The sequence below is a fragment of the Quercus lobata genome, chromosome 7 (genome assembly GCF_001633185.2).
Source record: "Quercus lobata isolate SW786 chromosome 7, ValleyOak3.0 Primary Assembly, whole genome shotgun sequence".
Taxonomy (NCBI): domain Eukaryota; kingdom Viridiplantae; phylum Streptophyta; class Magnoliopsida; order Fagales; family Fagaceae; genus Quercus; species Quercus lobata.
The window spans coordinates 33,227,106-33,253,301 of NC_044910.1; the positions used below are offsets into that span (position 1 = coordinate 33,227,106).

A 26,196-nucleotide genomic window follows, 5' to 3' on the forward strand; every position below is an offset into this window, starting at 1 on the left:
ATTTTAAGCCACTCTACGGCCCCAATTAGAGATGTGTATAGATTGGGTTGAAGAGTTTTTTCAACCCTACTCACCATAGTGGGTTAAAAAAATGTATTATGTGGTCAATGAAAAACTAAATAGAATAAAAATTGAGCTTTTATTATTGCCCAAACACTTTTACACATCTTTTTTTCATATTTTAAATGTGAACATAATCTTTATACTTTTTAAAATGTATATATCAATATATCAATTGTGGATATTGTATAAAATAATAGATGTAAAATGAGTACAAGAAAATGCTTTCTCATACAAATTTAAGGGCTAGAAAAACATTTTTCAAAATGCCACATATTCAACAAATCAAAAAAAAAAAAAAAAAAAAACTCTAAATTGCAACATTTTTCTCTTCGCCTCTCATTCTTTCCAAAAAAGGACAGTTAACTGCCATCGACCAATTATTAATTAGTTGTTGAAATTTTTTCAAATGACAGTTTTTACTCAAATCAGTTATTTTTCCCACTTAATCTTCTTGTATAGATACTCAATTTGAGACATGTTTTCTTATTTGAGGCCCAAAAATTGTTAAATAAAATATTATCTTATTTGGAATATGTTTTGCAAATAATTTTTTATTTTATTTTTTATAGTTCATATAGTTATTTAGAATTATAAGAAACAAAAATAAAATTTAATTAATTTTAAAGTTGTAACCCCCCCCCCCCCACACATAGATTTAGGAGTAAGCAATTCAATAGATTTTAGATGTCGGTTAATATTATCACTGTGCATCTTTGGTACGGTGATCACTTCACAAATATAAATCTTTATGAGATGTGAGAGTAAGAGTTGGGTTTCAAGTCTCCAAGAGGGAGTTTCACACACATATACACTTAGATTATATTAGATTAAGTTAGAATAAAAATTCTATCTTATAATAAATAAAAAATAAAATAAAATAAATTTCGTTCCACATTTCAGACCTGTCGTTTAATTAGTAATAATAATAATATAAACTCGCGCCTGTGCCGTTCACATTCCAGGTCTATTCGTCAGTCATGTTTCCGAGACGGCGCTAAAATCAGCAAATACAAAAATGAAAAATCACAGTCAGTTCGGTTCGTTTGCTACCTAAACGGCGTCGCATAGTATGCTTCTACAGCTCCACCGTACAATCACCTCGTCATTGACGAGGTATCTCTATCATCGTCATAAACATCTTCGTACGGTTCCGACTATTTCCCGCCAAATTTCCCTGCCGTTCTCATCGCTAAGGAGCATGAAGAATTCGCGAGGACAAGATTCTAATTCAAGCCCTAAACCTAGTATTCACAATTCCTCGATTTCCTATGACCCTGCTGTAAAGACTGTGAGTATTCTTTCTTTTAAAAAAAATGTTGTCTTTACCGTCTAGTAGAATTTGCAAAAATTGACAATTAATCCTCGGTTTATGGAATTGTGGTAACATTGTAACTGTAGGCTGTAGCTTTGGGCTTTGTTCTTTGCTTCATATATAGTCAATTGCCAATTAGCAATAAGTCAAAACAGGCTCATTCTAGTTCTGCTTGTTTGTTGTTAGCTTATTTGAGTAAACTTCTTTTTTTTTTTTTTTTTAAAGAAAGTTTTAACTTACGACTTCCGCTCTTGATGATAGCTCTTTATCATCAAATCAAGACACTAATTAGTTTTTAATGTAAGTGGGAATTGAATCCAAATCTCTTATACAACTATCAAAAATACCAATTAGTGAAGTTGACATTTTTTTTTAAAAAAAATGAGCCTATTTATTCAAAAGTCACTTTTCATCTTACATTTAAGCAGATAAACTAGTTATAGTGTATTAAAGTTTATTTATTTATGAACGACTTTTTAAAACCCCACTTTTTCTAAGTACAAATATACTTTTACTCATGTTAAATGTATGCCTATACTGAGTGCGTGTGTAACATACCAATTTATAAAGACAAAAAACAAAGAGAAAAATGAAGATTTCTAGTTTTATAAGTATTACTAGTTCATTTTTGATTTGAGACCTCACGTGTTGGAAACTTCGCAACCTGGCAGGACGAGTCATTACTGCCTACTCAATTTGGGAAAAAGCGCAAGCATTCTAATGGCAAAAGACTCCAACTTGGACAAAGCAATTCAAAACATGTGGCTGGTACCAATTTTGCTGATTGTTCCGAGGTTTTGCCTGAGGTGAAACCATTTGATATGTGCCTATCTGGAAGCAGAAGTTCTGCTACATCGACAGGTTGTTTGAATGAGAAGTGGAATGAAATGGGGCACATTGTGGAAGGGACAGAGCAAAGAATATTGAGACCGGGGATGGTTCTACTAAAACGATACATCACCCTCAGTGAACAGGTTCCTCTTGATACCATGCCTTAAATTGAGTACTGCTTGTATTCTTTAATGTTGCAAATACTAGTTAACTTGAATCGAGATTAACAACCTAGGAGCATAAGTACAAAATGTAGCTCAATTGCAGTTTGTATTTATTTGAAAAAAGATCTTCACTTAATGTTTCCAATTTCTGTAAGCTCGAGATAGTTGTAATGGCATTTGTGGGGAGCCTAATCTACTGTGTTAGTTATGTTGCCAGCCCCCAACTCCAAATTGAACAAAATTGGTATCCATACAATTATCTGAGTATTTATGATATTTGAGCACACTTTAGATGCTGTAGGCCCTTTATTGTAATTTCCAACAAGTGTGTAGACCAAGTAATAGGGCAGTATATATGTGTTGATGATCCATGTAACTCCTGTTGTAACCATCATAATAAAACTATAGTAACCCCGTGGACATAACACTAGTTTTGGGTGAACCACATAAATCTAACGGTTTGTGTGTGTGCATTGAGCTTTTATGTTCTCTATTTTCTGTTTTTCGCATTTTATAGATCCTGGGTAAGGTGTGTTGTTTCCTAAAAAGTTGTACCCTTTACCACTCTTATCATTTCAGGTTGAAATAGTAAAGAAATGTAGAGTACTTGGTCTTGGCCAAGGGGGATTTTACCAGCCAGGTTATCAAGATGGGGCAAAACTTCGTCTGCAGATGATGTGTCTTGGCCTGAACTGGGATCCTGAAACCAGAAAGTATAAAGAACAACGGGTTTTTGATGGAAGTAAGGCACCTGCCATTCCACATGAGTTTAGTCTGTTGGTTAAAAGAGCAATTCAAGATGCGCATGCCCTCATTAAGAAAGAATATAAAGTTAGTAATGTAGAAGATATACTCCCTTCAATGTCTCCGAACATATGCATTGTCAACTTTTATACTACCCACGGGAGACTTGGTCACCACCAGGTACTATTTGTTAAACTGAGTTTCAATATTTTTACAATCACTTTCTTTTTACTTACTGATGTGGGTAGCTTGAAAAGGCTGGGTGTACAATCTAGCATTTTCATAATACATCCAAGAGTCCTATGATATATAAGGATAATTATTCATGGAGATAAGAATCTCAATGTATATATTTACAGACTTCCACCTGTATGTGGTGATCCCTATGTAGGAAGCAGTGAGGGGCTGGTGGACTTTCTTGTGTAAACTTGTGAATTAGAAAAATTAAAGTATTTCTTGGATATATTTACTAAAAGAATTGTTAGCAAAAACTTAAGTTTTAAAAGAGATCAGATTCTACTTAGACTTTAATAATAACTAGGAAGAAGGAACAGTTTGAGTAAATATAACTTAGGAATTTGCTTCAATGGCTTCTGGCTTTTTTAGTAGCATGCACTGTCTTTTTGAGAACTACCATGATGAACATTATACTTTTTGTTGTAAAATGTGTAGAGAACTTATATTTACTCATCTTGAATTTAATATATATATATATATATATATATAGGATCGTGATGAAAGCAGAGAGAGTCTCCTCAAGGGATTGCCTGTTGTCTCCTTATCTGTTGGTGATTCAGCAGAATTCCTGTATGGCGATCAGAGGAATGTGGATAAGGCAGAGAAAGTTCTGCTAGAATCAGGAGATGTTTTGATTTTTGGTGGTAAATCTAGACATATATTTCACAGTGTAGCATCTATCATACCAAAGTCGGCACCTAGGGCCTTGTATGAGGAAACTAGTCTTCGTCCTGGCCGTGTCAACCTTACCTTCAGACAGTTCTGAAAAACCTTTCAATCATACCACAGGTCAGGCATTTGCTTAATTGCTTGCATTGCACCCATTATTGTAAGATATTTTAGAATTGTAGTCCAGCTGAAATTATGTTATACATTATTAAGATTGTGACAGGTTGTTGTCGCTATGTTTTGTCAGATTTATCTTCTTCTTCTTTTTTTTTAATTATGCTGTCATGGTGCTAATGGAGCCCATCTGCCTTTTTGGTGTCCAAATTATGAACTATATATAGAGTAGATACAATGAATGTGGTAAAGCTGCATTAAGCTTTTACTAGATGAAGACACATTCGTCCAGAACTGCAGGATTAATTTTGGAAAAATAAGAACAAACTCCTCATATATCTCTATATTGAGTGTGAATTTTGAAAATCTAACCATTAAATTGCATGTTTTTATCATATTCTTCATGTATGTAAAATTTCAAAAAGATCAATTGCTATCTCATCAAATAAATGTTAAAGTTTTAAATTTTTATGATCTAAAATTGTGTATAAAAATAAGTTTATTGATCAAATAATAAATAATATCTAATTTGAACGAAATTTGATATACATGTTAAGAACATAAGGAACATAAAATTTAACGGTTAAATTTTCAAAATTCGCACAAAAAAAAAAAAAAAAAAAAAAAGATATATGAAAAGTTTGAAAAGTTTCTCTCCAAACTAGTTTGGAGAGAAACTTTGTTTGAAAAATAATTATAGATTTATCCCCAACCTATCAAAGGCTATGAGAAAATTACCAGTTTCTCTTAACTGCTATGCAAAATTATCTCAAACTTGAAATCCTGGCTGTCAATGTGTTATAATTGCAAATGAAACTATAGAATGGGATAGACAAAATGTTGCTCATCCGAGTAGAAGGGACTTAAACATTTAGCTTGGAAGAATCCATATAACTTGATAGGTCTGGAAAGAAAATATATTGGAGAAACTAAGCATGCTATGCATGAGTGGAGCTATTAACATCAAATAAAATGGTGGTAACTAGTAATGAATATAAATTTGACATTGTTACCCCATCCTGTTTAAAATTTAGAGATGTAGTGAGCTAAATTTGGCTTAAAATTATGGCGCTGAGTTGGGCTGCAATAAAATATGTGAATTTGTTGTTTTCAATGATCTCACACTGATTACTATCACGGTTATTATTTTAACATCAAGGCAACAATAATTCTATCTCTAATATTTTAGTTGTTATTGTTGCTCCTGTCCTATTTCTAGTTGCTTGCAATTGTCCACGTTGGACATTAAACTCTAGATGTTTCCATTGGTGCCATGACTGTTTTATTGTTTCTGTGTGAGTTCTGTCTCCAATTTAATATTACGTGGTTTTTACTTTCTGACGAATACTGTGATACTTCCAAAAAGAATGCAATTTCTGAGTCACTAACTTGGATGCAGGTGTCCTTATTGGCTTATAAATTAGTGTACCACGTTACCGCAACATATTTATATTGTTTGACATGTCAGAAAACAGGATAAGCTGCAAAAACGTACAAAATTGAAACAGTGCTAGGAATATCATTTTGGTTGCGAAGATAAGATACTCTATCTATAATATGGGTTTTTATATCATAGGTAGGTAGAACCCATCTCTTTTCCAATCCACTCGATCATCACTCATCAGTTGGCAATTAGATAATCTAGAACATCATGCTTAATGCACAAAACTCTCTCTTCTGTGATGTCTAATAAGTTTAATTTATTGACCATATGATTGATTGTTATCTACGCTTGCATTGGTGGAAATGATATGGATATCTAAGTTGAACATTGCTGTTTATCTTATTTTGTAATGTTCAATACAGGTCTCTTCTTGTTTTCCCTTATAATTGATTGTTGTGTCATATGATTGATGTCTTCTAAATGGGATACTAGTGGGAAACTTAAAATTTTAATAATTTATTTATATTGATGTAATGTTCATGTATGAGTGGGGTGGTCAATATAACACAATTGGACCAAACTATTTACCTAAGTTTTTGGATTATGTAGTTAGAGTCTTGTAGTTCAACTAGCATCTCTAGGTGTTTCCAACAAAAACGTCCAGGTTGAAATACTCCCTCCTCCCAATTGAATTTTAAAAAGAAAAAAGAAATAGTGATGTCCATATATGTTATATCAATTCCTTAATTAAAGTCTCGTCAAAATATTTTTTTGCTGGCAAGTGGTATTAGAATTCATAGTTTGACTAGAAAAGTGTTAGTTATTGGGTCCCACCCTAGAATGAGAAAGAATTCTATCCACTCATAGTTGAGTTAGGGGCAACTTAATGTATTTGGGTTCTTAAGGTGAAAAATGAATTGAAGCCTTTTATATAGTTAAATCTGATTTTTTTTATAAAAATATTTAAATATTACTTAAATTCTATTTTCTTGTTTTAGATTCAAAAAAAATTACTAATTAACATGAACCACATATAATTTTTTTTTTTTTTATAGAAAATTTATAGACACAAAAAATTTGTCAAAACTTTTCATACTTGTTGATGTGGTAGATTGATAGTGATAAGTAAATATGTGTTAATAGTAGACTTAAATGAGAACTAGTAAAAGTTTGTCAACTCAACTGTTGTGAAAAATATTGTAAAATTTTTTGTGTATTGCTCTTTTTTTTCTTTTCTTTTTTTGGAAAAATGCTACATTCACAACATTTTCACAACAAATCATAGCCTTTAAGTTGTTACTTGTTCTAATTTAAACTTACCATTGAAATTACTTTTTTGCTAACCAATAACAGTCAGTAACAACATGCTACTTAGGATTTATTGTGAAAGTGCTATGAAAAATGTTGTGAACGTAGCATCTCTCTCTCTCTCTCTCTCTCTCTCTCTCTCTCTCTCTCTATTTGATAAAAATATATTATTTTATTTATTGATTAATATTTGGGTTTAATTAATACCATTGCAATGAAAGAAATAACTCAATTGGTTAAAATTTGAATGCCTTTTTTTACTTGGGGGCATTTTTCTACTTGGGGGCCTTAGGCGGCCTCATTTGTCTATACTATAGAGTCAGCCTTGAGTTGAGTAAAAGTTCTACTAGGGATGAGTCAAGGTGATTGTGCATGTTGGTGGCTTTCCTCCTTGCTTCATTCATGGTTGGGTAAAGGCGCTCAATTGGTGTGTCGTTACTTTAGGCTTAATGGTGATAGTAATGCATGGCACTTGGATTGTAAGAAAAAAAGCTTCCATTCAAATATAAAGTCATGCGTGGCACTTAGATTGTTAAGAGAAAAAAAGGCTTCCATTCAAATCAGACTTAATGGTGATGGTAATGCGTGACACTTGGATTGTTAAGTAAAAAAAACTTTCATCCAAATAGGACTTGAAGATGATGGTAACGCGTGACACTTGGATTTGTTAAAACATTGCATGTAAGTGGTTTGGTTAGTTAAATAGTGAAGTCAACATTTGATAACAATGGCAATGGTGAATGATTAATGTAATATAGTTAGGCATAAATTCATTGACTTAAACTTTTAGGTTAAGTAGTTTACATATATGTATTATATTAACACCTCAATTGTAATTTTCCCAAAAATATTATCTAACCCAAGGTGTATATCAAAACAAAATCACATGAGTGAGAGGGAAAGATGGAATCCGACATGGCAAGCACATAAAAGGTGTTATCTGACTAGCTTGAAATGTCGAGACACCGGAGCCATTTTGTTTCATTACTTATTTTTATGCTTGCACATCCGTTTGCACTTGCACTCCGTCATTACAAATTTACAATCATGATTATCTTGGGGAATGATTATGGTACTTGCATTATTGCCATGGTCACACAGACTTTAAGTTGTCTATGACTTGTGGTACTATTTTTGTTTTCCATATGATTTGTTTATAGTTGTTTTCAACAAACAATGGCTAACATTTAGCCAGCATAAACAAGCTTTACGTGCCCCCTTAAAGTAGTTATCTTTAGAGCAACTCCAAACCCCACCTAGAATTTGATCAAAAAAGAGGGGCTAGGTACATTAGAATCCACAATTTAGTTCTCATCTAGCCTATATTATTAACCAGGTACATTTTGGCTTTCAGTTCTGAATTTTATATTATGAGAGGCTCTTGTTATTGGCTAATCATGTGTGTGGAATCGCCATAATAATTATTGGAGTAGAATCATACTTCCAAATTTAGCCAAAAGACCATAACCACTATATATCCGAGTAGCAGAACCACACACCCTCTTGTTATCTGAAAAGGAATTCGTTTTCTGGTCACAATCAGCTTAAACTCGACCATGTTAATCGGGTCAAGAATCTCATCACAGCCAGGACTTTAGGGTGCAAGTTCCTTTTTTTTCATAAAAAGATAATGCACACTAATATTTTAATAAAATAAATGAATGTACCCTTTTTTGGGGTGCTATCTTTTTTCTTTTTTTTTTTATTAGATATAATAGATTTCAATCTATGGTGTCAACCAGGGGCGGCTTGATGCATTTAGGGGCCTTAGGCGAAAATTGACTTGAGACTTTTCATATATTTAAATATGATTTTTTTTTAATAAAAAAATTAATATTACTTAAATTCTATAATCTTGTTTTAGATGCAAAATTATTAATTAACCATGTAAAATATTTTTTTTTTTAGAAAATCTATAGACACAAAAAAATTGACAAAACTTTGCACAATTGTTGATGTGGCAGATTGGTAATGGTAAGTAAAAATGTGATGTTAGTGGTAGACTTAGATGAAAACTAGTAAAAATTTGCTAGCTCAACTGTTGTGAAATTCTTTGTATATTGCTTTTTTTTTCTTTTTTCTTTTTTTGTGAAAAGTGTTATATTCACAATATTTTCACAACAAATCCTAAATATTAAGTTGTTACTAGTTCTAATTTAAACCCACCACTGAAATTACTTTTTTTCCCACCAATAACAACCAGTAACAACCTTCTCCTTAGGATTTGTTGTGAAAAATGTGGTGGACGTAGCATTTTTCTCTCTTTTTTCTTGTTTTTTATTTGATAAAAAATGTTATTTTATTTATTGGCTAATATTTTTGGGCTTAATAAATAAGTTTATAATATTAAAAATTATAGTATTGGCCAAAATTTGGGGGCCTTTTTCTACTTGGGGCCTTAGGCGACCGCCTCACTTGCTTTCATACCTGAGCCGGCCTTGGTGTCAACTTCATAATGATTGCTTTATCGTTAAGCTAAAACAAAAATTAGTTGTGGGTTCCAGTTAGCTCAACTAGTAAAGTCTATGATGGTTGTATAAGAAATCTGGGGTTCAATCTCCGCATAAACTAAAAACTGATTGATGTCTTAGTCGGATAATAAAGAGTTATCATCAAAAGCGAACGCCATAAGTTGAAACTCTCTCAAAAAAATAGCAATTAATTTTTAAGATGTTATACAATTATGTGGGGCCAAAGAATTTGACAACCCCGGCCCACTTTATACTAAGCCCAAGGCCCACGCCAAGGAGGAAGAAATGGTCGAGGACGAACAAAGAAAGCCCAAATAGCCTAGAAACATTGCCGAGGACGATCCTGTTCTCAGTATTCCAGATCCCAGAAGGAAAGAACGGCACGCCGTCAAAGGCAGCCTCCCAAAACGCCCCCAGAAAAAGGACAAGTACAGTAGGACACCCATGGGGGTATGGTGTAAAAGCAATTCAAGAAGAAACTGTCACATCCGCATTAAATGCACCCAACTAACGTTCTGGCCACATTAATGAGAAAATGACCCCTGAGCAGTGCGGTCTTGGTTGCTGCAACTCACAGAGGGTTTGGGAAGGTGGCTGATGGGACGAGTACTCGAGTAATGACCTGCATGATCAACAGATGGAGGGCCAAGATCGATTGGAAGGAGATATATAAAGTGAAAGATCCTCCAAGAATGGGGGATCGAAAATCAGGAGGAAGAGAAAAAATGAGAATACGGGAACAATTTACATGATCTTGGAAACCTTTGTAACCTAGCACTGAAGAAAAAAGAAGAACACTAAGTTCCTCGGACGAAGTGCCCGAGGATAGAATTTCATACCTTAGTCTATTTCCTTGTTATTCAATCCATACATAACCGTGTCTAGTTGTTGTAATCCTGACTAAAACCTAGTTCTTAAACTCATTCTCTATAAATTTATTATATTGGGCTAGTTGAGCTTGAGTCTACACATCCAATAGAAGAAGTGCTCGAATTCAGGCCCTACAAATTATATTTGGAATCCAGTAAAAACTAAACAATATCACGAGGTCTATAACTTAATGACACTTATTGTAAGGAAAAATTTTATATAAATATATAAATATATATATATATATATATATATTAAACTAAACATTAAGGATTTATTCATGGTACAAACCTTAATAATCTAAACATTAAATATTAAACATTTGAGTATTCATGAATCATGATACTTACGTTATATCAGCCGTAAGCATCTTTTTGATCCATCTAGATAGGCTTCGAGTCATGCAGTACTAGTCACCTTGCTCGCATGCAAAGATCCCATTATATAGACACTAGGAAAAAACCAACAAAAATATTAAAAATAAAAGCTATTGAAAAAAACTACCTGATTTTAAAAAACTCAAGTCTATTCTCTGTTTAATTATTATAACTGCAATAAACATCCTCACAATTATATTGCAATTAAGAATTGTTAATTTTAAAAGATAACCTCCTCTCCGCTACCCTTTTTTTTTCTCAATTTCTATATTTAAAAATTTTTTATCTTTAATTTTTTTTTTTTTTTTTTTTTTTGAGAACAGGTCAGAATTAATTTTTGAAATTTTAATCTCATTATATCTTGTACTTCAAATTTTACCTATTTAATGAAAAAAAAAATTAACAAATTAAAAGATGAAACCACTAAATCCTACTGTAGTATTATATAATTCTTTCACCGCTTCTATTTTATTAAAGAGCCCATTAGAAATGATAGAGTTTTCTTGAAAGTTCTATCAACACATTGCGGACAATATACAAGGGATTATCCATGAACAATATTGCAATGGAGCTTAATTAGGGGACCATGGCCTCCCAAAAACTTCTTGAAATACTTCTCTAGTTTTTCTAACACTTAAGGACAACTGTCAGCAAAACATATGATGATCACTCCAAATATATATTTAGTACTCATATAAACCTTATAATCTTTAATTACAAAATTTTTTTTTTCTAATTTAACCCGCAATTTTATAATAGGGCCAAAATTAAAAATAATTTTTTTTCAAATTTGACCCAATTTTATAATATGTTTTGTTCCTACACTTATCCACGTGTGATTGCGGTGTACTTGAATTATGTGACATATTTAATAACCATGTAACTTTATGGTTGTTTGAACCATTACTTAACAAATTTAAATCCTTTATTTCAATTACTTTTTTTTTATACAAGATAGAAATTCTACTCTAGTTTAATATGTGTATATATGTGTAAAGTTTTCTCTTAGAGACTTAAACCGGCCCTTATCCCCCACACTTCACAAACACTTATATTTATAGAATAATTATCACACCAAAAGTGTGCGGTGGTCTTTATTTAAATTACTAGAAAACTTGGATCTGATTAATTCTAAAGAGAGAATCTTGGAATGCTTCTAGAAATAGTGAGGCATGATATATGCGTGTACCTTGGATTAGTTGCCTTCCCCCACGAAAGTTAATAATACTCCTTGGTGACAAGCCTTGTTTTCTTTCCTTTAAATACATGCTTCGTTTAACAACAACAAGAAGCAAAATTGTCAAATAGTACTCAGATTTAAAGAAAGTTTTCGATTTCTGTTTTTTTTTTTTTTTTTTTTAACAATCTCCAATTGCTTTAAACAATTCCACTTTTTTCATGTGAAAATAATAATAATAATAATAATAATAATAATACAAACGTAAGAACCCTTCCAAAACAAATATTTTAAGTTATCCCTATAATGGCGACATAACCTAAAAAAACAGTGCTGACTGTACATGCAATCCTTCTTTCTTTCTTTCTTTTTTTTAACCAATAGTTTTTTGTTTTTTCTTAATTTGACAAAAGTAAAACAATTTTTTTTTAAAATACTAAAAAGTGTCAATCAATTGAGTTACAATGCTCTTGATATTGTGTGTGTCTATATATGAAAGTATATATCTTATCATTTAAAGAAATAACTTAAGATTTTAATGGAGAGTTTAAGTATAGAATAAAATTAAAATCAATTAAAAATGCATATTAAATAAGTGACATGTAAAATTATTAGACCTCAAAAAGTTATATGGCTAGATGTTATGAGGTCAACCAACAATTAAGCATCTTCAATTATTCTTTTATATATATATATTAGTCATTAACCTATGCAACGCATGAGAAATTTTAACAAAATATTTTTTTTTCTTTTACTTTTTTTGTCTAAAAATGAAATTTGATAAATTGGACATTTAGTAATAGTATTTTTACCTAAATTTGAAATTTAATAATTACTATTGTTTTTAATAGATAACCCATGCAATAAAAACTTGACAGAATAATCTTTCATTTTTGCCTATAAATGAAGAGTAATACTAGAGATACAAACTTTTTTACAAAAAATTTTACAAACTAGTGATATGGTGAGTGATTATTAGTAAATGAAAAAGTGATATTAACGATGGGTCTAGAAGAAAACCAATAAGAAGTTGGTCACATCAACATTTTGTAAAAATGTTATAAAATAGTTTATAATTGTAGTGTAAGAACACGATTTGTAACGACCCGTAACAGTGTTGGGTTCGCACGTAAAAAGGCCCAAACAATATCATTTGTAGAGCGTGGGTTTGAAAGGTTAGGCCTTGGTCACCAGACGGTGGTTTTTCGTGGTATTCATACATAGTTTAAATCGCGTTCGCCCTAGGAGTCTTTCTCCTGGAGGCGAGCTGGGAGGCTCTGGTTTTTTGCCATTTTTCCCAGCCCCTCTTCTGGATTGCTTACTTTTCCTTTTATACTAGCATGTGTTCCTTATCCTTCGTCCACATGTAGGATCGACTTTTCCCAGACTGATACTTGTCCCATCAGCCCACATCCAGAGTGATTGGGGGTGGTTGTAAAAGCTGGAAAGTATGGCTCTGTCAGGTGCAGAGTATTGAATGACAGTAAGGGCAGCTTTCCCTGGTCGTTATACTTTCCAGCATATCTTTCTCTATTGACCTAGATATTTTTAGATTTTTTCCATGCTGCTCTTACACCGTTTTTGCCCTTCCTTTCAGTGAGACCTCGGACATGCCGAGGATTGAATCGTCCTCGGCTGTGTCCTAAGACTATTTCGTACTGGTATTACCGAGCCTAGGCTATAACCTTCCTCGGCTCGGGCCTTGGGCCCCAATGAATAAATGGGCCAAGGCCACAATTTATTGGGCCCCACATGTAGCATTACTCATAAATGAAATTTAATAATTATCATAATTATTAATAATTACGATAAATTAAATTTAATAATTATGATAATTATTAATAATTCTTGTATTTATTAATAGATAACTCATGCAATAAAAACTTGGAAAAATATGATTTTTATTCTCTCTTTCGTTTTTGTCTATAAATGAAATTTTGATAATTATTAATAAGTATTGTATTTATTATGATTGTGTTTGTATATATGACTATTTATTCTATAAAGAAATATTATTTGGTAAGATTTTAATGAAATATTTAAATATAAAATAAAATTTTAAATCAATTAAAAAATACATAATAAAATAATGATGTATAAATTATGAAGTCTTAAAAATTTATATAGTAAAATATTATGAAGTCAATCAAAAATTAAATGTCTTCAATTTTATATAAATTATAAATGATAGAAGTAATTAAGTACCAATGGGCAATTCTTAATTTTACGGGTGCATGTTAAAATTTTCATGAATTATGGTTCCTTCTGCAATATAGGCATAGGGTTTTTTTTTTTTTTTTCCGAGAATATAGGCTCTTCCTTTATGAATAGTTCTTGTTGTATTCCAAGCATCTTAAGAAACTTCTACAGCCCAACAACAGATGGAATATTCTCCAAACTGATTATGCTTCCAAAATCTCATCTAGGCTTCTAGCTACAACTTCACATACCTTATAGGAATCTACTTATAAAGGTATTACAAATTACAAAGTTCATTACCAAAAAATAAATCCTTTCTAAGCCTTAAAAATTAAAAGACGTAAATGCACTTTTGGTCCCTATATTTTGGGATCATTTCTATTTTAGTTCCTACATTTTTATTTTACCACTTTTAGTCCCTAAACCAATTAACGCATGATATTTAAGTCCTTACCGTCAACCAAATAACATGAAAAGATGATGTGGCAAACAGAACACCCTATTAGCTAATGTGGCGCTAACGTGGCGATTAAAATATTATTTGGCATTTTTATATGCCATGTCAGCATTTTAATTTTTTTTTATAAGAAGCCATGTCAGACAATTTAAACCAAAAAAAGAAATAAATTAAAAAACAAAATTAAACTCAATCCCAAGACCCAGAAAAATTAAACTCAATCCCAGGACTTCTCAAACCCAGAAAAATTAAACTTAAATCAACTACTCCATAGATCTCAATCCCAAGACCCACGACAAGCTGCTACCCACAGCCCCACGAACCCAAGTCCACCCACAGCACCACAACCCCACACTGATGTCCACTGTGACAACCCAAAATCTCAGATTGACCACCACCAAAACCCAAATCGCAACCTACATGTCACGCTCCTCAAAACCCAGACCCAAATCAATCATGCCCCTCCTCCACAAATCAAAACCCAAACCCATAGATTGACTTCACCAACAACAGATCGAAGACGTTGGAGGTGGGTACGGCTTTGCCGGCGTAAGGGAGATTTTTGCCTGGGTGGAATGGGTACATGCAAAGCTCAAAGTGGGCGAACGTGAGAGAAGAGAAGAGAAGAGAGAAAACTCACCGAACTGGCGTCACAGTGTGGGGTGGAGCTGCGTCGAAGTGTGGGTGGATGTCGAACCTTCGACGAAGTGTGGGGTGGAGCTGCGTCTCTCTATCGTTGGTGCGTGGGGGTGGAGTTGAAAGGTTTCGTAGCAGTTGTTTTCTCTTGGAATTGGAACTGGAGAGCTTGTGAGGTTGAGGGTTGTGAGTTTTGGGGTGAGCGAGAGCGTAGGGAGAGAATAAGCTCGTTGAAGAAATGGAAGCAGCAACAACAGCCATTTTTAGTTTTGGCTCAAATGAAATGAAAGAAGTGGCAAAGAAATGTATTGGGAGTTTTTTAACCCAAACCCAAATTTGCTCCAAACCCAGAAACGGTGCCATTGGATTTGCTCCAAACCCAGATCCGCTCCTGATAAGAACATAAAAAAGGAAAGAAAAAAAAAAAAAAACCATTCAGATCTGGGTTGGTGTTTGTGTACAATTGATTTTTGTGGAAGAATTTGTGTACAAATTTTGGACTATTTTGGGTTTCTATTCTTTTGTTCTTAGGATTGAATATTTTGGGTTTGTTGTTCTTGTGTGTTCATGATCAAGATGAATTTGGAATAGGAATTTGATAATTTGAATGTGAAATTTATGAGTTTATGGGTTTATAATCTTATTGTTCTTGTTCAAGGATCTGAGATCTCCATTCATATGATTTTTTGTTTTTAATTCTGTTTGCAATTTTTTTTTTTTTTAATTTAGATGCTGATGTGGCCTTTTTTAATGCCAAAATAGTTTTGAAATTATTATTTTAATATGCCGTCAGCCATGTCACTGATGTCAGCTTTTTTTGTTAGTTGGGTGACGGTAAGGACTTAAATATCACACGTTAATTGGTTTAGGAACTAAAAGTGGTAAAATAGAAATGTAGGGACTAAAATAGAAATTACCCCAAAATATAAGGACCAAAAGTGCATTTATGGCAAATTAAAATTGACCAAAATGCCTTATTTGTTATGCTTAATAAGCAATTTACCCCATATCATTAAGATTCCCATTAAATTTAACAGAAAAGTCCAACATTTTAAAGGTAGGGTCTAACATAATTTTTTCTTTCAATTTTCTATTAAATTTTTTTGAAATCTCTTAGTACTGTTCCCTCAAAAAAAAGAAATCTCTTAGTCCAATATCCTTTATACGCTTTTTTTTTATAAGTCCTTTATAAGCTTTAAAATTGAGTAATATGTCCTATTTATTATTTTTAATAAGTAATTTACCCCATAATCAATATCACAAAGATTCCTGTTAAATTTAACAGAAAAGTCCAACATATTTCCTGGGAGAATATTCTTTAACTTTAAAATTTAAAGGATATATTGTCACTGCATCGCAAAATTATTAATTATTAATTAATTATTAAGAGAAATATGCAATTAATGTTTTATAAATCAATACGACATTTTCTAAAGTCCATATCATATTCATTCCGACTGTTTAAAAAAGATAAACGGACAAAACAAATTTATCAGAAAACAATAACATTATAATTTCCGATCCATTTGTGACAAAAGCATTCAAGCAAAGCAAAACATAGAAAAATAAGGAAACATTCACAATTTTTGTAAAGTGATTATAAATATAGCAATTTTTCAACATAATTTGGAAGAGAAAGTCTAATATAATGCAACAAATTTGACACCTAATGTGGTAACTTTTTAGAGCATCCACGTTAGTGGAGCTATTTTTTTAGCTATTTGGCACTATAAAAAGCTACTTTATCTATTTTACCTTCTTATTTTACAAAACATCCAACATTGATTTTATTTTAGTTTTTAACACAATAAAATAATATAAACACTACAATAAAATAATATTTCATTCAATAGCGAAAACATAACTACAACCACTATCAAAGCCATGGAAACCACCAATGCAGCCACAACCCCACCACTGTAACCAATACCCACCAAAAACCAGCAAAAAAAGAGCAGAGCTAAAGGTAAAAACCAAGCACATGCAAAGGGAGTATCACACATGCCTGATACTTGGTTAGAAGAGAGTGTGTAACCCAAAAATAAAAAAAAAATAAATAAATAAATAAAAAAAGGGAAAGAAACATTATTTTTATGAGAGGTTTAATAAAATACTATTTTTCTATTTTAGCAACTATAAATAACTGTACACTATAAATGAAGAGCTAAAATTTTTAAGTTTAGTTCCATTATTGTAGCTTACTTTCTAGAATTGGTAACGTTAAAAATAGCAATATGACTTTTTAGCACTACCAATAAAAATATTGTTAATAGTAAGTAAAACAGAATAGTCAGCGGTTAACTCAGGTGAGATCCAGCCAGTGTACAAACATGTCATTTTTTTTTTTTTTTTTGGGGAAAGTACAAACATGCCATATTAAATGGTGTAAAAAATGTTTTTCATTTTTTTTTTTTTTTTTTTTTTTTTTGTATGTAGCGTTACTCAATTTGGAAAGATGTTTTAGTATCGCTCGTTATCATAGTAATTGCCTAATATACCAAAGGGTAACTAGGTAAAATCATCCATAACCAATCATAATAGGACACGTCAGCGTTACTCGCTCTCTGTAATCCTCTATATAAATTCTTTATCGGCTTAGCTTAGTTTTAAGAGCTCTACCACCACCAAACACAAACACCCGAAACATAATAGTCCTGAATTCTCGGAATCTTTAATTCCCTCACAAATTGTAAAAATCAAATCCGAGGAATCAGAAAGATAGAGAGGCAGCGAGGAAATTAAAATTTAAAAATGCAGGGAATTCTAACGAGAAGGGTATTTTCGAGAAAAATTTCCCTGTGCTCACAACGCTGCTTCTCTCAACTAGCCCAGAAGACCGCCTCTCTTCAAGAAAATGATGTCACTGTTCCGAAAATGCCCCCCTTTGATTACTCTCCTCCGCCTTATAATGGTCCCACCGTCGATGAGATCATGGCCAAGCGAAAAGCTTATCTCAGCCCTTCATTGTATCATTTATACAAGAAACCTGTAAGTCACTCACCCACACCTGATCATTTCTCCTCCTCCTCCTCTCTATCTCTTGTTTCTGAAAAATCATGCATTTCACTGATTCACTTCTTGAAGACACGAGTTTCAATTATCTCAACTGGAAAAAAAATCTTATGGTCAAATAAGGACTCGGTTAATCCCGACTCATGTGGTTCCAATTATCTCAACCGATAAATTCTCCTATCAATATGTTTCCTTATTTGCTTGAGTTAACTCGATAAAATCTCCTATCATCCAACAAAAATTTGGACTAATTCTATCAACCAAAAAATTTAAGTTTTTAAGATCTCATGATATCTCTAGATGATCAAAGATCATACGTTAAATGAACTGATGATTGTTTCTCAATTGGTTTTAATAAAATCTCCTATCATCCAACAAAAATTTGGACTAATTCTATCAACCAAAAAATTTAAGTTTTTAAGATCTCATGATATCCCTAGATGATCAAAGATCATACGTTAAATGAACTGATGATTGTTTCTCAATTGGTTTTTTGTTCTTAGTTACTACCATTAATTATTTTGTTCTATGATTGTGAATACTAATTGAATTCATGTATGATTGGGCAGGTGAACGTGGTAGATGGGAAGAGGCAGTACTTGTTCGACGATGAAGGGCGGCGATACCTGGACGGTTTTGGAGGAATAGCTACCGTGGGTTGTGGCCACTGCCACCCGGACGTGGTGGAGGCTATTGTCAATCAAACCAAGCGCTTGCAACACTCCACCGTCCTCTACCTCAACTCCGCCATCGCTGACTTTGCCGAGGCCCTTGCTTCCAAGTTGCCCGACAATCTTAACGTACATATAATAATTATATATTATTTGTTATTATTAGCAATTATTCAATATTCCAAGAGTAACATCCCTTTCTCTCATGCATGATACATGTTGTCATGAAAATAAAATATTACTACTAAATATGGAATAATTTCCCAATATTGTTAACGCTTTCTAAGGAAACTTGGTAGCAACTTTATTTTTTTATGATAGTAGATTAATTTGGAAGGATTTTTTTTTTTTTTTTGGGTAAAATTTTTGTTAAAAATAATTTGGTTTTCGTAAAAATTATAAGTGTTTACCTGTATACTTTTACCAAAAATGATCACTAATAAAATTTGTGGGTTCAAAGCCTGCTATATATATATATATGTATATTTATAGAATTGTATTTTTACCTATATTATTTTTTAATAAATAAACTAACCCAAGAGTGTTGTTGTATAACAAGAAATACACGTCAAATTTATTTTATGTTTCTTGATGATATAGATGATTGTTGAAGTAATTTATACGTGGAGTGTGTGTTTTTGTTTTAAAAGAATTGTGTAACTTTGTGACTATGTTTTATTATTTGTAGGTGGTGTTGTTTACGAATTCTGGGACGGAAGCGAATGAGTTGGCTTTAATGATGGCGAAGTTGTATACAGGGTCCCATGACATAATATCACTTAGAAACGGGTACCATGGAAACGCAGCTGGAACTATGGGGGCCACAGGACAGAGCGTTTGGAAATACAATGTTGTTCAGGTAAATAATAAAATTCCCCTTTCCTTTCAATGAAATTCTTCTACAATTATCTCTTTCTTCTTCCATTTTCTCAAACCCCAAAAATGTGTGTGACACACAAATAATATGTAACAAAGTACATAATTTTAGATGGTCTAAGTTGGGTGATGGTATTTTATCTGAAATACGACTGTAATAATTTTTTACTCATTACAAAACCTATATTTGAGAATTCTAAATAGTCAGGGGTTAGGAATATTTTTTTCGAATGAATTGAATCATAACTTGACTTTAAACCTTTTTTTTTTTTTTTTCCTTTTTATGAAGTTGACCTTAACTTTATTGAATACAAATTGTTTCGAATTAGTGTCACATAATTGCCAGATAGTTTGCTTACTTAGATGTAAAATGCTTTTGCGTCTCACTATCACTGCATGTCACACTTTAAATGGAGCACTAGCAATTAGCTTTTTTAAGCCCTGTTTAACTTTTTTATAATTGCTAAAAAAATAAGTTAAACTATTAGCTTTTCAAGAATGGGTTAAAAGAGTAGAATCAATGTATAAATTAAACAAAAACGAGTACATAGTACATACTAATACTAAATGTGGTCGCTGTCTTAGTAGTTTTGTACTTATGGCTTTTGATGTATGTGAGGAGTGAGAAGGACTACTGAAAATGCCATTAAAAAACATGTGGTTCATAATAGATTATGATGAGTGTTCTTATGACATCGTTAATATCTTTAAAATTTCATGTAAACTTGTTAGTTTGATTATCTTATTTTATAGCAAAAATAGAGTAAAAGTCAAATTCTTTTTTAGGGCTGTCCACAAAAGACAATCAACTTTCGTTTTCATGACTCATTGTGCACTTTGGGGCTCATCTATGAATTAGCCAAAAGGGACCAAAGAGATTTTGTAAGGTAGAAGATCTTTAATTAGCTCATAGTTCACTTGTTAGGTGACTTGTGAAGAAGTCACATCGTAGCTGGTGAGGCATACTGTAATCCCATCTTGATGTTACCAACACTACCAAAACTCAGTCCAATTGGACATTCACTACTATTTTTTGTTTTTTCCCCGCTTCACAATCATAGCTATTGAACTAAGCATTATAATGGATGGTGAAATTGCCACTATGATCATTATGCTAATATGAAAACGAGCTTTGACATCAAATGATAAAGATGTTAAGCCAATGCTAGCTTGCTATGTCTACATCAAAATTTTTTGTTTCTGTTGGGAAGGGAAATGTGACAATCATTTCTTTAGAAATAGAGACAATAGCAGAAATAATATCTTGTAACAAGTAATAGAAAATCAATCCATGGTTATCAACTCTGTGGGGCCCAATAGTTTGTGGCCCTGGCCCATTTATTTATTGGGGCCTAAGGCCCGAGCCGAAAAGGGTTATAGCCTAGGATCGGTAATACAAGTACAAAATAGCCTAGGGACACAGCCGAGAACGATTCAGTCCTCGGCATGTCCGAGATCTCACAGGAAGGAAGGGCAAGAATGGTATAGAAACAACTTGGGAAAAAATCTAAAATATCTGTGTCAATAGAAAAGGGTACGCTGGAAAGTGTAACGATTAGGGAAAGCTGCCCTTGCTGCCATTCAATACTCTGCCCTGACAGAGCCATACTTTCCAGCTTTTACAACCACCCCCAACCACTCTGGGTATGGGCTGATGGAACAAGTATCAGTCTTGGAATGTCGATCCTACACGTGGACGAAGGATAAGGAACACAGGCTAGTATAAAAGGAAAAATAAGCAATCCAGAGAAGTGGCTGGAAAAAATGGCCAAAAACCAGAGCCTCCTAGCCCGCCTCCAAGAAAGAGAGACTCCCAAGGCGAACTCGATTTAAACCATGTATGAACACCACGAAAAACCCATCGTTTGGTGACCAAAGCCTAACCTTACAAACTCATGCTCTACAAATGATATTGTTTGGGCCTTTTTACGTGCGAACTCAATATAGTTACGGGTCGTTAGGAATCGTGTCCTTACAAACTCAATGAGTAAATGTCATGTGATTTAATTTTATACTCATTTGTCTGAGTTTATCCCACCAAATAGAGAGAGCTACCTTACCAGAAAAATAGTTTGATATCAATCTATTCATACACATAAGCAAGTAAAATTAGAACTTTCTGTTGTCTGATTTAGCTTGTGGCAAATCAGGAGCATAGAAGATAGAACCTAATTAATTGATTAAAGATGCTTTTAAAATATTTTTTTAAAGTAGGCCATAACTTTAAAAATCATGGACTTTCTGCTTTCTTGAATTTGGCTCGTGGCAAATCGTGACTTTTCTGTTTTCTTGAATTTTTTTTGGTTAAGTAGGCCACTAAATTTGTTATCAATCTATTCATACACATGAGCAAGTAAAATTTCTAATGTTTTAGTTTATTTTATTGAGGTTTTAACGTTAGTTTAGTTTAGTTAGCTTTAGATTCTAATGTTTCCTTTTGTTTCTGTCTTGACAATCTGCCACCCCCCTTAATGTTAGCTTGTAAAGCAGATTGTATTTCTGTAATTTCCTTTCATTAATATATTAAAATTTAGAACTTTCTGCTTTCTGGTATTGCTTGTTACAAATCAGGAACATTGAACACTAATAAATGATAAATGATGCTCTTAAAATAGTTTGAAGTTTTTCCATCCTTAAATGATGGCATTCCATGGATCTCCCTTTTATTTCTTTAGTCTATGGAGCCACGTAATCTAAATTTGATGTACTTATAAGAAATATGTTGCTACTATTCTTCTTCTTATGGCTATGGCCACCAGTCTGGAACCCATCATGCCTTGAATCCAGACCCGTACAGAGGTGTTTTTGGTTCAGATGGAGAAAAGTATGCCAAAGATGTCCAAGATCTCATTGAATATGGAACTTCTGGCAATGTTGCTGCTTTTGTATCTGAAACAATTCAGGTACATTATCTACCTCCAATTGTGCAGTTCCTTCCATATTGACATTATTCATAATCCTCTTAACATCCTTTTTATGTATGCCAGGGAGTGGGGGGGATTGTAGAATTGGCCCCTGGTTACTTGCCTCCTGTTTATAGCAGTATAAAGAAAGCAGGAGGCCTTTGTATTGCTGATGAGGTTCAGGCTGGTTTCGCTCGCACTGGGAGCCACTTTTGGTCGTTTGAGGCTCAAGGGGTCACGCCCGACATTGTGACAATGGCAAAGGTTTATTTTCACTTCTTTTCTTTTCTTTATTTCTTCAGTAAGTTGCAAAATAGTTGTGTCCCTAGAATTGCTCTCTGGCACGATAACATTATAGGTGTTTATATCATCTTTGAAAACTTTTTGGGGTTTGATGCCTTTGATCTGGTGCGGAAGCTCATTATTTTTCACATGGCATACTATTATTGACTTGTCTTTCTAAGCAGTTTGCTAGGATTGCATTCATAACTTGCATTAATCAATTTTTTTTACTTATTATTTGTACAACTGTATTGGCTCAACTGCTAACATATAATTTTCACAAACTAACATACTAAAGGCACAAAATGAAGATTTTACAAATCATCCATTCACTTCAATTCAAATTACCATTGCTTCATCAAACTGGTGGACCATTTTATTAGAATTTGGCTGGCTTACCTTGACTGATTTTCTTCACTGGTATCTGCAGGGCATTGGAAATGGAATTCCCCTTGGGGCAGTGGTAACCACACCTGAGATTGCAAAGGTCCTGACTCGCCGCAATTTCTTCAACACCTTTGGTGGGAATCCAGTATGCACTGCCGCAGGACTTGCAGTTTTGAGGGTGATTGAAAAAGAAAATCTTCAGGAGAATGCACATGTTGTGGGGTCATACTTGAAAGACAGACTAACTGCACTAAAGAACAAATATGAAAGTAAACATTCTTCATTCATCTTTTGTATTTAGGCATTTAAACTTTTGTATGAGTATATAGTTAATCAGAATTTTTTTTTTACTTTATTGATATTCTGCAGTTATCGGGGACGTTAGGGGAAGAGGATTCATGCTAGGAGTTGAACTTGTCACTGATCGCCAGCTGAAAACTCCTGCAAAGGCTGAAACTTTGCATGTATTGGACCAGATGAAAGGTCTGCATTTCTCTCATCAGCTATTCTCTAGGCTTTGGCTCACTTGTAGATACTAATTGAACTCTTTTGCCATTATAGAATTGGGAGTATTGATAGGGAAAGGCGGAATCTATTCAAATGTATTTAGAATCACACCTCCCCTCTGCTTCACCAAGGAAGATGCAGGTGAGCCTTCAGTCCTTCAATGGAAAATGCCAAAACTTCTGCCAATTTTACTACAATAGGCTTACAAACTTTGAATTTTTTTGTGATTGGTGACACAAAAATTTGTTAAGTTTTTGTAGTTAAATTTGTAGAATACCTTACTCCATTAACATGTTGACAGCCGTGGCAAAGCAATGACATGTCTGTCATGTCATACCGAATTCTTTTAATGGTCTTTCTTTTTTTCATTGCCAGTGGCCCTTTCACTAAATATGTAATCTTTTGGTTGCAGATTTCCTTGTAGATGCCATGGATTACTCAGTTTCTAAGATGTGAAGCCCTCAAGTTCAATGTGGACATAAATGTCTTTGTCTGCTCGTTCACATTTTGTACGAACTAGTGGTGTATCATGTCAAAGTCTAATGCTAGTGAAAAACTTCAATATTATATCTATACAAGGTTTCTGCTTGAATAAGTTGCTAGGGTCTTTAAAAACAATGAGACAACAACTCGTTGTCTCTCAGTTAATCTATTTGTGTTCATTGTGGTTCTCTCTCTCTCTCTCTCTCTGTGTGAATTTGATCTGGATATTTGTTTGGCATTATAGCATTCTTGCTGAAAGGGTGGCATTATGGTGCACTCTTCCTCTGAAGTCTAAACACTATGATAGCCAAACACTACTACTGAAATTGCATAGATGTGTACAAATGAAAAACCCTATTTCAGTTTCCTTATTAAATGAATTAGTTTTTCTAAAAAAATAAATTGAATTAGTTGAGCCAAACTTAAGAGTCCCAATTATATAATGTCTTGTTTGAACATGTTAGGAGCCTATTCTATATATATATATATATATATATATATATAGTGCTAGATGGAAATAGGACTTCTAGACAGATGAATTAGGGTTCTTGATTCTTGTGGGTAACACAGCTTGTTTGAGAGAGATTATTTTCAGCTTATCATGCACAACTTTTTAGAATTTTACTTTTTTTGTGAGAATGATTAGAATATCTAAGAAATGTTACTACTGCAACTTAGACCCCTACCCTGCTGTGAACCCCCAAGACACTTTGTGCTTGGAAAGGTACCACTTGAACTAAGAAATTAGGTAAGTATTAAGACTTTATTAGGTAGAGAAAAATTACTTATCGTGGTCCTAGAGTATTGAATAATTTTCATTTTATAGAAATGATACAAAAGAAAATGTAAGGAAGAAGAGGAAAAAAAGTGATATTTTTCATTTGAATTTAGTGAAGGAAATAGACAAAATGGGGGGAAAGGTATGGAAAGAGATACTATTATCAAATCACTAAAGTATTTTCTTTTTGAGAAAATTAAAAATGGTAGACCCGAATAGAAAATAATTGTCATTTTTTTTTCCTCTCATTTCACTTTTCTTTTCTATCAGACAAATAATATTAATCCATCTTCCATTTCCTCTCTAACATTTTCTATCCTCTCACTTTCTTCTTCTTCTTCTTCTTCTTCTTTATTTTTTTTTTTTCTAGAGAATGGAAGAGAGGGGAGAAGCAAGTCGATCGTAAGACATAAAAAACCAGAGAGGAGATAGGCCCATCAAAATAGGAGCCCATTGCCCCCATCCTCTCCTCCTCTTCTTCTTCTTCTTCTTCTTCTTTTTAACCCAATTAAATGGACACTAATAGTATGGTTAGAGAGTTGGAGGCAAAGAAATGGAGGAAGAGAAAAAGGAAATGATCTCCCTCCATTGAAATATAGTGTCCTATTGAACTAAAAATGGTTGATATTATGCTTTATCAGAAACACAAATTTGACTTTGCAAACTTGTGGTACAATGACGCCCAGTCTAGGAATCAACAAACGGGCATCACATAAGGAAGGTTGGTTAGCAATGGGAAATAATAATTTGGCTCAGACCCACCTAGGACTAACTTATTCACCCTAAAATTTAAAGCACACAAAAGATACAAAATAAGCTTGTAACCTAATTCAAGAACTGACTTAGCAATGACACCAGTTAAATGGTAAGGGAAAGGTGAGGAGACAAACTGTAGGAGCCAGTAAGTCGCTTACATACATTACTATTATGACACCTTGCACATACAAACGCTAGTTATATGGGCTGAAATGAAATTACTAACTAGTTATTTGTTTTTTGGTTAACTAAAAAATGAAAATATTAATTAGAAGACTCATAAGTGTTAATTCCAAACCCTTTTTAAAATGAACTTGATTTAGGTCTAGTGCACTGAACCCAGTCAGATGGTGACATGTGTCTAAAAGTAAACACATGTCATCATCTCAATGGATCTAATACTACTGGACAATGGACCTAAGTCTGACCCTTTTAAAATGGACTAAAGTGTACTGAATAGACCAAAGTTAACCGGAGTGAACCAAAATGGACAAAAATAGACCAAAATAGACAAAAGTAGACCACGAT

General features: G+C 33.1%; 2 protein-coding genes across 2 annotated transcripts; both read left to right on the plus strand.

Moving 5' to 3' along the window:
• Nucleotides 1-999: 999 nt before the first annotated feature.
• LOC115952417 (alpha-ketoglutarate-dependent dioxygenase AlkB-like) lies at nucleotides 1,000-4,266 on the plus strand. The gene is made up of 4 exons (XM_031069587.1): nucleotides 1,000-1,351; nucleotides 2,047-2,349; nucleotides 2,950-3,294; nucleotides 3,842-4,266. The coding sequence occupies exons 1-4, from the start codon at nucleotides 1,133-1,135 to the stop codon at nucleotides 4,115-4,117; spliced, it is 1,143 nt and encodes a 380-aa protein (XP_030925447.1). The 5' UTR covers nucleotides 1,000-1,132; the 3' UTR covers nucleotides 4,118-4,266.
• Nucleotides 4,267-17,627: 13,361 nt separating this feature from the next.
• Nucleotides 17,628-24,392, plus strand: LOC115952225 (alanine--glyoxylate aminotransferase 2 homolog 2, mitochondrial-like). The gene is made up of 9 exons (XM_031069314.1): nucleotides 17,628-18,001; nucleotides 18,595-18,825; nucleotides 19,385-19,555; nucleotides 22,332-22,475; nucleotides 22,560-22,739; nucleotides 23,188-23,413; nucleotides 23,514-23,627; nucleotides 23,706-23,792; nucleotides 24,064-24,392. The coding sequence occupies exons 1-9, from the start codon at nucleotides 17,765-17,767 to the stop codon at nucleotides 24,105-24,107; spliced, it is 1,434 nt and encodes a 477-aa protein (XP_030925174.1). The 5' UTR covers nucleotides 17,628-17,764; the 3' UTR covers nucleotides 24,108-24,392.
• The last annotated feature ends 1,804 nt before the right edge of the window (nucleotides 24,393-26,196 follow it).